A 12,835-nucleotide genomic window follows, 5' to 3' on the forward strand; every position below is an offset into this window, starting at 1 on the left:
GGTGATGTAGCTTAAGTAACCCCAATAAAACTCATTGGCTCACCAAGTTGGACTTTGGTGGTACCCGTACTCTGGTCTGCCATGGCTCCTTATCTGGGGTGAGTAGATACATGTGTTGCATCTCTCCATGAAAAGTTTTGTCACAAAACACTGACTGGAAGGACAGTCCAAGATTGATTCACTGAAGATACCAAATGGACAACCTGGGTGGGACCTAGCCCCTTCAGGGAAATAGAAACTGAATGTTCTACATGTTTCAGAGATCATCTGACCCTTATCTCAGCAGAGCAGCTTGACCACAACATCCTGTTTTTCTAAATGTTCCCTTTGCCAGCATCCTGTTATCATTATGACCAGAAGTACCCCCATAAACATTTTTGCTTACAGCTATTCTTTTTACATGATGCTCACCAACCCAACTAAAACCTCCATACAAATGACCAAATTCTGCTTTTCATGGGGCTGTTATCCCTTCATTTGGGAACAGACCAGACGTCCAGGCCTTGAATAAAAACTTTTGCCCTCAGTACAGTACTGTCAATTTCTTTCATTAGGCCTCCTAGTGACTTCCAGTGAAAAGTGCTTCTTCTATTCCTTCATGATAAATTAGGGATCTCTGAACGTGAGCTTGAAATCCCACTAATACTGGTCTTGGTCCGAGTTCACTTGGAATCACACCAATGCCAAATCTGGAAATTTCCACTCTGGAAAATTCTTCACACCCCTCCCCAAACCTATAGAAACCCTGCCTTCCATTCAGTTCTTTGCAGCTTTTCTCCAAGGCAGAGGCTATCACCCTTTTGTTATTCCCTATATATCTCAGGTGAGATTTGTTATATGGTTTGACTTTGTGGAAAGGATAAATTTCCCTTCAGAGTTGTAACACCTGCATTGGGGTCATCATTCTCTCAGAGCTCTAACACAGTAACAAACCAATGGAAATTAACCCTACTCCTGGCCTGTCCCTGAACATGAGACTTGGGAATCCCTGTCCCCATGATTCAGCATTAACAGACAAGCAATACTTCTAAAGGCACTGTATTTTTCCACTAGCTCACTGTATATGCTCCAAAGACCCCAGAAAACCCTGCCCCTCTGCCAAGCCTACTGTTGTCTGTTCCAAGTCAAAGACAACCGCCATTCTGCTGTTAATAAATCTTTGTGTGGTTTGTTGCATGGTGTGATTTTGTGTTATTTCTTGGCTCCTGACTGTCAAGATACTCTTGCATTGGAAAAACACTTTTACTATATGCCTTTCCTATCACTGAGTATCTGTGTCTAGGCACTGTAGTGAAGATGCAAAAGAAAAACATGTTCCTACTGGTATCTGGAAGAAAATGCAATTGTTGGTATTGAGCTAGGTTAAAGGAAACTTTGAAGTAATGTAACATGTAATCTATGAAGGATATTATGATTCTAATGCTAGAGGGCCTCATGTGACTTAGGTTTTATCACTGGCACTACTAGTCTTGTTAAATAGCTAGTTAAGTATAACAGGCTTGAAGATTATTGAGGATGGCTTCTGTCATAATCAGCAGTTTGTAAAACCAGGATCTGAAGGACTTTGTTTACCATTCCAAAGAGCGGGATCTGAGTACCTTTGGCCTTGGATAGATGACATTCTGAAGTATTGGGAAGATCATAAGATTTACTATCAAGCTAGGGGCTTTCTGGTAGAGAACAAAGCCATAACTTTGTTCCCTGTCTCTTTCAAGTTAATCCAAATGGACCTATTAATTACCTGGATAAGAAAACTCCCCTGGGAAAGCTGTCTGTTCTGGAAAGTTTAGAAAATAGTATACAACCAGGACTGGAGAGATGCCTCAGGTGTTAAGAGCACTGGGCGCTCTTCCAGAGGACCTGGGTTCAATTCTTAGCACCCACATGGTGGCTCACAACTGTCTGCAACCCCACTTCCAGGGAATCCAACAGACATGGTATACAGGCACCCCTGTACAAAAACACTGATTGTTATAAAATAAATTAAAAATAAAGGTTAATACCAAGGTTAAAGAAAAAATAGTATGCAATCTATGTCAATAGATACGTAGGCATAATGGTCATTCTGGCTATTGCCCATTTACTCTTCAGAGTATTTCATATTATTCTTTAATAATCTCTGTTTTCTGCACTATGCTCTGTGTATTTCATTCATATTCAACAGAGATCCAAGATTTGGTGAGCAAGGTCAACATACAGATAACATTCTGAACTCAGGGGTTAAAGGCAAATTCATTAACATCTGTTATCTAATAGTCTCTTAAAATTCATTTAGTAACAAACAAAAAATTTAAAGTAAAACAGGTTTATTTTAGCAGCTCCCTTTTAAATTATACATATTTATTCTCTATATAGGTTGATATTTGGTCTATTTTGCATAGATAACATATTTGCTCTTACAATTGACATTTTAATTTGTTGTTTGCTGTTACCTAGATTGAAGGAGGAACAGTAAATAAAACATGCTTGAGGGAAACATGGAACAGAATTTAACATCTCAGTACAACTTTACTTGGATCCAGACTTCATTGCCAAGTTCTCTTCCTCTTCTTTCTCAAATCCTGAGCAGACAAGAGATCTTCCTTTGGGATATCGAGCACAACACTTACGAAGTTCTTGGATGACAGCCTGACACTTCGATTCCAAATAGTTGTTGGCTGAAAAACAGGTAACTCTTAGTAATGATTTTAGAGAACTAAGAAGGTACAAGGTAATTATTTTCCAACCTTTTTCACTTAGCACTTTGAAGGAAGATATACTCAGCTTTATTGAGTTCTTTCTGATTTAGATCTGTCAGCAGGTCAAGAGGTAAAAAAATTCATTCATAACTGTCTCTAATAGAAAGAAAATCAAAATTTATGAGTGGTTGAAAGCTATTTTAAAATATACTTTCTTTTTAATCAAGTGTTTTTGGCAGTAGTTTTTGATATGATTAGTGACCACAAGTCCTTTTTTGTAATTTGATGAATTAGAAAAATACATACAACAGAAATACTCATAGTTTCATAGCAAACTGCATTTTGATGCCAAATTTAATGTCCCCCCTTTAAAATGAAATTGGGAGCTAACAATGCTTCTTGTTAGGTTTTAAAAGAGTTATAAAACAAAAGGTAAGGTGATCATTAGGTGTACTTTAGTGCTTAGTTCTTGCATCTCCCGACTCCCAACTCAGAATTCAGTGATCAATTGGCCTCCATGTTCGTTTTCTGATGCACTAGGTATACAATATGTGGCTAGGACATTTTTCAGTCTCCAAACTACACAGACTGAGGGCCTTGGGTACATGAATACTTGCTTCGCTACATATAAACATGGGCTAGTGTTGGCTTGGACTGGCTGCATATACCAAAAGCTTTTAGAATGGAGAACAACATAACCTTAAGCTAGCTAGCCAGCCTGATCTATGTTGGAGAAAGTTCCATAGGCTGATGAATATGTATTCTGCTGGTATTACGCAATATATTCTGTAGAAGTCTGTTAAGTCGATTTGGTTTATAGTGCATTTTAACTCATAGTTTATAAATGCCCACATTAAAAAAAATCAGACCTCATATAAATACCTAAAAATGTATCTCAAGGGCTGGAGAGATGACTCAGCAGTTAAGAGCACTGGCCACTGACTGTTCTTCCAGAGGTCCTGAGTTCAATTCCCAGGAACCACATGGTGGCTCACAATCATCTGTAATAAGATCGGATACCCTCTTCTGGTGTGTCTGAAGGCAGCCACAGTGTACTCACATACATAAAAAATAAATAAATAAATAAATCTTTTAAAAAAATGTATCTCAAGATTTTAGAAAAAACAAGAGTAAGTCAAACTCAAAACTAATAGATGGAAAGAAAATAAAAATCAAATAAAAAATTAATGGAGAATGCAAAAAAATACAGAGTCAATGGAACAGTTGATTTTTGAAAAGAAAAACAAAATTGACAACCTAGCTAAACCAATCAAAAGAAAGAATACTCAAATTAATAAAATTAAAATCCAAGCCCAGTGTTACAGAGCTATATCTTAAACTACTCAGGGGGCTAGGCTATAGAGTGAGGTCAAGTCTACACAGGATAATTTAGTGAAACTCTGCCTCAAAATTTAAAAAGCAACAAAAGACACGAGAGTATAGCTCATTTAGTAGAGTGTTTGCACAATGTCCCAGATTCAATTTCCAGTACAATGACAGCAGAAATAACAACAACAACAACAATTTACAACAGAAACAACAATTAGTGAGTATTTTGAAAAACCGTATGTCAGTAAATTGAAAAGTCTAAGAAAAATGGACAAATTTCTATATATATATATATATGAACTCCAAAATATGAAAACTCTAAATAAATAGTAAGCAATGAGACTGAAAATATTATATCAAAAAGAAAAAAAGACCTACATCAAAGAAAACCATAGAACCTGATACATTTGTGAAAGTAGGGATTGAATTTAGGGCTTTGCACATACTAGACAAATGCTCAGCAACCATTGTTTTAAAAAAAAAAAAAAAACTAACACCAATGGTCCTCAGACTAGATCAGAAAATACAAAGAGAAAGGATAGAGCCAGAGAGATAGGTCAGCAGTTAAGAACACTGGCTGCTATTCTAGAAGACCTAGGTTTGCTTCCTAGCACCCATATGGTGGCTCATAACTGTCTGTATCTCCAATTCCAGGGGATCCAATACCCTCTTCTGGCCTCTATGGACATCAAGCACACATGTAATACAAAGGCATATATGCAGGTAAAATGTCCATATATAAAAAATAAAATAAAGGGAAAGAACTCTTCCAAATTCATTTTACAAAACCAATGAACACACATGCAGATAGCCTATGTTAACTACTTTAAAACTTGATTTAGTGACATATTGAAAAGAAATGGTTTTGTTTCAAGAATACCAATATGGTTCAACATGCAGAAATCAATAAATACAATATAACAAGGAAAGTTAAAACATTAACATCTCAATAGATGTAGATAAAGGCTTTTAGTAAAATTCAACATCCTTTCATGTAAAATAATCCTGAAGAAACTAGGTATAATAGGAATGTATCTTCACAGAATAAATGCTATATATAAGAAAGCTATAGCCAATAACATACAGAACAGGGGGAAATTGAAAGCAACCTTTTCCTCTAGAAAGGGATTCCATTATTTCTACTTTTATTTAACATAGTACTTGAAATGTTAGGCAGAGAAATCAGCAAGAGAAAGAAATAAAATGAATACAAATAGTAAAGCAGGAATTAAAATTATTCCTGTTTATAAATAAGATCTTATACTTAGAAAAGTCTAAGGCACCACTGAAAGCTTTAGAACTGATAAAGTCAGCATAGTAGCATGATACAAAACTAACATATAAAAATCAGTAGCTTTTCTATATTCTAATAAGCTCATTAAAGAAATAAATGAGAAAATAATAACCTCAAAAAATAAAATGCCTATAAATATTCCTAACTAAGGTGGACAAAAAATACTTTTCAATGAAAATTGTCAAATAATGAAGAAGAAATTGAAGACATTAGGAAATGGAAAGAAGACCGTCCATGCTCATAGATCTGTAGAATAGTGATAAAAATGACAATACTGCTTAAAATTCATAGAGAAGACCTTGAATAGCCAAGCCAGCATTGAGCATAACGGAATACAACAAAGGGCCCAGAAGTAAGTTACACAGCTACAGCCACTTGAGTTTTGATACACATGCTCTGAACTTTTTGTTGTAGGTGTGGCTGGAGATCAAACTGAGAATTAGTTCTCCACTGTCCAAATCCTAGTCCTTGAGGTCTAGTATTAAACCTGTTTTTGTGATATGTATGTATGTATGTATGTATGTATGTATAAGTATGTATTTTTGATTTTTTGAGATAGACTGTCACTTTGTAGCCCAGCCTTGAACTTATTTCCTTGCTTCTGCTTCACTTCCAAAGTACTGGGATTATAAGTATGTACTCTTTCTGTTTGTGTATACATGCAGTGCTTAGGATGGAAACTAGGGCCTAGTACATTCTGAATAAGCACTCTATCCCTGAGCCATATCCTCAACTCCAAAACAAGTCTTTTTATAGAAGTGCTTTCCTTAGCTCAGTAATTCTTAACTATGGTTGTGCATTAAAATCACCTGGTTAGCTTTGTAAACTGATTCCTGCTCAGACTCTATCTTCAGGAAATCTGCTTTAAGTGTGCCAGACATGTTTTTAAAGTTCTCCAGGTAATTCTAATGTACAATTGGACTCAAGAGCCCATAGCTTAAAATGACAATAGTTTGTGTATGGTGCTGAGAACCTTTGCACATGTTAGGCAAGTGCTCTCTACCACTTAAGAAAGCCTCCTAGTCCTTATATCACATCACTTTTAATATTCTAAACATTTCATGATACAATGGAGAAAATATTTATGATTAATTATAGAAGTGTTACATTTAAAGTTAATAAAAGTTGCTGATAACTTAATTATTTTCTTATGGTTACATGACAGGTAGAATTAAAAAATATTTTTTTAAAAAATCTATATACTACCTTGTAAACATTTTTGTATTTCACAGGCTTGTTTCTGGCATGGATCCTTTTGTGGCATATCCAGAAAACTAAAACAAAAAAAATTATAGTTTTTCTTTTTTAGTTTAGGTCATAAAGACTTTGTAGCCTATCTTCACGGAATATTCTTCTGGGACAAGTAGAATGACCTTGACAATAGCTGGAAAAATAAATGCACTAAAAATACTCTTTCTTCACTGATGGGATGAATCAACTATATTTTTAAATCACCAACTCATTAATATGGAAGACATAGATTTTCATGAAAAAAATTTAGTCTAGTCATCTTGAATATTGCAAACCAATGTTGGAATGACACCACAGTTTTAAAGGCCTGACTCAATGGTGGCTCTATGATTCGCAAAAGAATCCCTATGGTAAATGATCAAACTCCTTGAATGATTTTTCTCTTTCACTGTTCATGCCAATGGGAATTATACGTACCTCAAAGAACTGATGGAAGGACTAAACATAATAAAATATATAAAGTTCACAGAACAGTAACTGGAAAGCAATAAGAACTCAATACATGGTAGCTATTATACTCAAGTGCTTTTTGTTTAAGGCATGGTCTCATTATGTTTCTTAGGCTGGCATCAAACTCTTGGGGTCAAGTGATCTTCCTGCCTTAGTCTTCCAAATAGCTGGAATTATAGGCATACATCATTGGTCTGGGCCCAAGACTTATTTTAAAAAGCAAAAGCTTACTTCAATGTACATAAACTGTCATGAGTGTTTTAATCCAGGAAATTCTTCACAAGTAGTATAAACACTTTCCTAGGAATTAGCAATGTTAGTTGCTACTACCTTTGGAGAAAGGTGTCAATTAAAGTTAACATTACCTTTTGATCTCATATGGATGCCAAATATGTAAAATGTTGTAATTAAAGAAATAATTTAGATTCACACAATTTTGATGAGAAACTTGTAAAAACAATTCAAAGATACAGATTCAGAAAGAAGAAAGGCATAGGAGCCTTTGTAGCTACAAATAACCCTTTTCTCCCAGAACTCCTTAAGTTTTTGATAGATCCAAATTAAGTCAGTACTGGGATGGGAAACACTAGAACAAAACCTCAGATATTTACAGGATAGAATAAGAAAAAGCAGGTAAATTTGCCACAGGGGAAATAAGTGACAAATACATGTTGATGCTGCAAAAGCTGCTCTCTTCTCTCTAAATCAGTACCAAGTCCTTGGTGATGAGGGCATCTTGTTCTGTAGCATTTTCTGATTTTTGTGGGATTCACCAGAGCCTAGGTTCAGCAGATGAAGTCCATTAAAGGTTCTATGGCAATTCCCAAAGGAGTCAATTTAAAGTTACGTATCCTGACTAAATGCTTTCATTGGCTTGATCTCTGCCCTGTGTAACCCTTTCTCTGTAGCATCACTGGCAATGTTCTTCGTGGCCCTTCCTAAACATCTCTGTTCTTGAGCAGTTTTTCAAACTAATCCTCCCCCTACCCACAAGACCTAAGGGTGGGAGCACCACAGTGGTGAATAAACTGATTGCCATGTAATGAATAGAACAGAGGAGCGTATCTTCCTAGAAATCCAGCACCTGAAAAAAAAAATCATTCAAATCACTACAAGTGAATAGAGTGTAACCAAAGAAGGGAAAGGAGGAGGAAAAATAGAAATACATACCAGGTTAATCATCAGGCAAAAGCTTAAGGAGTAGTTCCTGTACTCCCCTGACCTGCCAGAAAAAGGAAATTATATATAAAGTACTCTGTTGTAAGAACCCCAGTACAGGGAAAATGATTGAGTAACATGTGTACCATTAAATGATGCTGAATCTGCCACAAGCGAGAGTTGTTATCCATGTAGCGCTCCTCTGGGTAGAGTTGCCACATGAGAGGTAGCTGGGAGGTAAGAAGATGACTTGGCTTAGTTGCGTCACCTAAAGGAACCTGAATTTGCTGGACTCGAGCCTTTAGGAAACTTGTCTCCTAATAGGAATGATCAAAAATAAAACCAAAAACATCAGAATATTCAGACTAGATAGAAGCCAGGTCACTTGAAAGCAAAATTTAAAAAAATAAAATAAAATAAAAGCAGTTACCTCTTCTACCACAGCTACCCATGTGCGCTGATACTCGTCGCGGTAGATTCCTTCTTGGTGAACCCAGAGATGATCGGGTGGAGCCCCCACATCCTCTCTTGCCATTCTGGGCTTTGGGTTCCAATTCTAGCCCTGCTTTTCTCCACCTAAGCCTGCAGCATCCCCGCACAGGACACAGGTGTGACTTTTGAGGTTTGGATGAACTCACTAGTGAGCAAGGTGACCTGGGACTAGCAACCACAAACCAGAACCAAACCTCATACATATCTATTTGCACAACCTAAACATATCAAATGGCATCTTAAGCTTTTTGAAAATGAAACTGAAGTGACACTTAAGCAAAGCCTAGGTAAATGGCAAAACACTCAAGAATTCTCTAAGTAAGTTCTGTGGAGACATGAGAACTGTTAGGAGCCTGAGCACTGGTCTCTCTCTCTCTTGTATTAACAAAACAGTATTCAAAGGTAGTGTCTTAGCATTACAAAATGCACAGAAGTGTACCTAAAGACACAGTTTTATTTTACAAATTAGAAGGTCAAATATATCTCTGTGCTTACAATTCTCAGAGTTTTGAGTGGCAAGGAAACTCTCCATAATCGTCCTCTGCTCAGCTTTGGATCTTGTAACTTCATGAGCATTTTTCATGAATATAATACCATAGCATCATGATGCAGATTCACTGTATTTCTACCTTTACAGAGCACACATACATCACTGGGTATCTGTCCCATGATAGAGACCCTCCCATTCCCAATAAGTAACTTTTAGTGGGAAAGGAAACAAAGCATAGTTTGGGAGATATAACCATCAAAATGATACTGTCCAGACCAAACCAGATGTCAATTATGATGTGGAATGAGAAGGCAGAAACAAAGGAATTAAGGTAAACCTAGTCCTTTTTTTTTCCAGGGATGCCATCCTAAATTTGATTTTTCCTTAACACTTTTTTTCTGTCTATGCCCTAAAAGGAAATTAGGAATAAAAATTGTTGTCTCAAAATGGGTATATTGGTGCATGCCTGTAATCCCAGCTTGCCAGAGGCTGAGCAAGGTTCAGCCCAGTCTGAAATTCATAAGAAGTTTGGCTAATCTCTAGGTTAACTACATAAGGAGATAAGGAAGCCTTGTCTCAAAAAATAACAACCCCCCCAAAAAAAACAAAAACAAAAACAAAACAATAAAAAAGAAAAAGAAAGAAAATAATATGGTGGCTAATAAACAGGTATCATAGTTATCCATTTATTCCCTGAGTGATTTTGACTTTGAACCTCTCACATGTTCCCCCTTTCACCTGGATGTACTCTCATTTCCAACTTATTTATGATAGAATCTTTTTTCTATAACCAAACCCTCCCTTCTATATGGCAATATCACCTCTGTACAATCAAAAGTTATGAGTTATCTTGAATTTCTTTTTATTCAGTTGCTACAGTTTATGCAACCAATTCTAGCAATATCATCATTATTACCACTGTATTCAAGCCCAAATTTCTTTCAGATACCAGGCCTGTCTCAAGATTCATACTTTTGCTGTTCTATAAACTTTGTAATTTTTTACATTTAGCAAATACAAATGTTCTACCTTACTTTTAGAGTTTTAGAAAGATCGTCCCCAGCAAATTCTAATATAAAAATAAAACGAGTATGTGTGTGTGTGTGTGCGCGCACACACACACACACACACACACACACACACACACGGAACATTTTGAAAGGAGGATACAACTGATAAAGGCTTCAAGACCATCTCAACTTTATAGATATAGATAGGTCCTAGCAACAACCAACATGGTGACATTTAAATTTCTTTTGAATCAAAACAAAACTTTATTGGTCATACTGACATTGAAAGGAAATAATTCCAGTGGAAGAGAAGGCAGATGGCATGTAATATTCTGAATTACTATGAAGCACTACAAAATGTTCTTAGAAGAAAGGCATTATTGTGTGGCTGCTCTGACCTTTAACGTGTAACAGGTTGGGCACTGACAATATGAGCCTGGGAACAACACTCAGCACATTTAACCTGGATTTATGTGTCCTATCATTAAGAGGGCAAATTGGCCCAGAGGCAATTCCAGTGATCAAGGGTCTAATAAGCCACCACATAACTGAAACAGTCAACACCCTCAGTAGAGAAATGCAAAAGGTTAGCAAAAGGCATCAAGATCAAAGTCTATAAAAATCACATGTTGGATGAATGAAACAACATTTCTCTAAATATTATTCTTAGAACACTTGATCCCAACATTTTCCGTGGTCAAATAAGTTTGGGAATATTGGAGATTATAAAAGCACATTAGCATAGTAAAAACTCCAACCAACTTATACTCTACAGAGATTTTATATAGTTTTAACATTTCCCAAATTTACTTGAATAGAGAATAATTTTTGGCATATGGTATTTGTTCACAAATTTCAGGATTCCCCCAACTAAGGAATATCTTAATCTCAGGATAAATTTAGTTACAAGATGCAGTACAATACATGGAATATAACCTATGCAATTTAACTTAAAATACTACCAGTTTCAAATACAAGTATACTCCAAAATGTTTGTATAACTTTTCAGCTATCACAACCACTAAAAGAGATTTCCTCCATAAAAGTTGCCTTCATTCCAAAAGCCATGTTGACTTAGATTATTTTTAGATATTTTGTAAATTAGGTTCCAAATGAATGATGGAATACAGAAGTGCTTTCTTTGGTTGTTATTTAAATAGAACCATCATTTTCCTTTACAGAAAAAATGATTTTATATATTGTTCTTTAAAGAGTATGATTTGCTTTAATTTTGAGGTATTTAAGTTTTTTAAATATCATCAATAGGTTGAATGTGGTAATTATTTGAAGTTATTTAATAATGTCATCCAATTATAATTTCAGGTGGCAAAGAACACAGGCCCAGCTATCAGCTTGCCTGATGAATGAATGAATCCTGCTTGTGCCACTGGGAAGCTTTACGACCATCAGACCACCTAATTTTTCTCTACTTCACTTTCTCTGAGGTGTAAAATTATGAACATATTGATTGCAATGATAGTTATTAAACACTTCTCATATGTTTAACATATGTTTAGGTACATTGACCCATTTGATCTTCACAGTCTTCATGGGATGCTATGAGACAGGGATTAGTATTATTCCCACTTAAAGGTGATGAAGGTAAGGCACACAGAAGTTAAAACTGAAACTTAGAGAAAAAATATTAATAGGTCCAATTACACCCTACAATTTCTCCAATCTTTATCATTATAAAACTTAATCACGGAAAGATGTGGTCTAAGCATTTGGCAAAAACAGAAGTCGTTAGCATATATATTGTATCACAGTGCTTTGGACTTGGGACAGTATTTGTAGGGAGACTTGGGTTGGAACTGACTTGGGAGAAAAGAGCAAAGCATCAACACCTGTTCAAGTAACACCTTGAATACATTCCCTTTCCAGTATTGCCATATCTCTCTGGCTTCAGAACTACAAAAGGAATTTTTACAAACAAATTCAAACAAAAGTATATGAGACGTGGAGGCTGTGTGGCATATATTTTGCTTTCATTTATAAGCAGTACTAAACCCCTTGTGTAATTGGTAAACTTGTAAATTTTATGGCAGATTTTTATATTTATCCCTCAGTTCATTGGCTTATTTTAAGATAAAATTAGTTTTATATGTAAGTTAACCATGTCTGACACCAAGGAAAAGATCAGAGGAAATCTGTAATTTTCTAGAATTAGTTCCTTGATGTGATACGTTCAAACTTGAACAATAAAGTCCCTCAATCCTTCTCTTCCTGTATCAGACAAATAAGTATCTAAGAGCTTTTGTAAAAAGTAGCAGCAAGTAAACTGGAGTTACTTTTTTCAGATATAGTAAAACACTGTTTCTGTCAAAGGTTACTCACATGAATAAAATGTTTCTTGGACTAATTATTCCGCCTCCAGCAGAGCTAGGCTAAAACTTCCAGGTCCCCCACCCCGGAACACTCAAGCAGGGATCGCGATGTGAGCCTAGGACGAACCAAGGGGCATCCCGAGCCGAGGTCACTAGAACTGAAGGTAGGAGGTGCGGGCCAGCAGCCGGAAGTGGTCCAAGGGCTATGACTTGGAAATAAAACAAAATAAAATAAAACCTTAACTGTTTTAGGACCGACTTTCAAAAGACGCCCTTACTCGCGGAGATGTCGCCTTAAAGAGCTGTCTGTGACGCATGTAGGCCGCGCCGGGCTCTCATCAGCGGGAGGGTAAAAT

The 12,835-nt window shown here is 36.2% G+C and overlaps 2 protein-coding genes and 1 long non-coding RNA gene across 3 annotated transcripts; 1 reads left to right on the plus strand and 2 right to left on the minus strand.

The window, feature by feature from the left end:
• Positions 1-2,289: 2,289 nt before the first annotated feature.
• Cmc4 (C-X9-C motif containing 4) lies at positions 2,290-6,569 on the minus strand. The gene is made up of 2 exons (XM_052171801.1): positions 6,508-6,569; positions 2,290-2,657 (listed from the first exon to the last, which is right to left on the minus strand). The coding sequence occupies exons 1-2, from the start codon at positions 6,563-6,565 to the stop codon at positions 2,509-2,511; spliced, it is 207 nt and encodes a 68-aa protein (XP_052027761.1). The 5' UTR covers positions 6,566-6,569; the 3' UTR covers positions 2,290-2,508.
• Positions 2,574-11,658, plus strand: LOC127675731 (uncharacterized). Its single transcript, XR_007975513.1, has 2 exons — positions 2,574-2,668; positions 11,476-11,658. It is a non-coding gene; the product is annotated as an uncharacterized LOC127675731 (long non-coding RNA).
• Mtcp1 (mature T cell proliferation 1) lies at positions 7,992-12,577 on the minus strand. The gene is made up of 5 exons (XM_052171800.1): positions 12,490-12,577; positions 8,591-8,742; positions 8,307-8,477; positions 8,173-8,224; positions 7,992-8,086 (listed from the first exon to the last, which is right to left on the minus strand). The coding sequence occupies exons 2-4, from the start codon at positions 8,693-8,695 to the stop codon at positions 8,177-8,179; spliced, it is 324 nt and encodes a 107-aa protein (XP_052027760.1). The 5' UTR covers positions 8,696-8,742; positions 12,490-12,577; the 3' UTR covers positions 7,992-8,086; positions 8,173-8,176.
• Between the last annotated feature and the right edge of the window lie 258 nt (positions 12,578-12,835).

This window comes from Apodemus sylvaticus, chromosome X (assembly GCF_947179515.1).
Source record: "Apodemus sylvaticus chromosome X, mApoSyl1.1, whole genome shotgun sequence".
Classification (NCBI taxonomy): Eukaryota; Metazoa; Chordata; class Mammalia; order Rodentia; family Muridae; genus Apodemus; species Apodemus sylvaticus.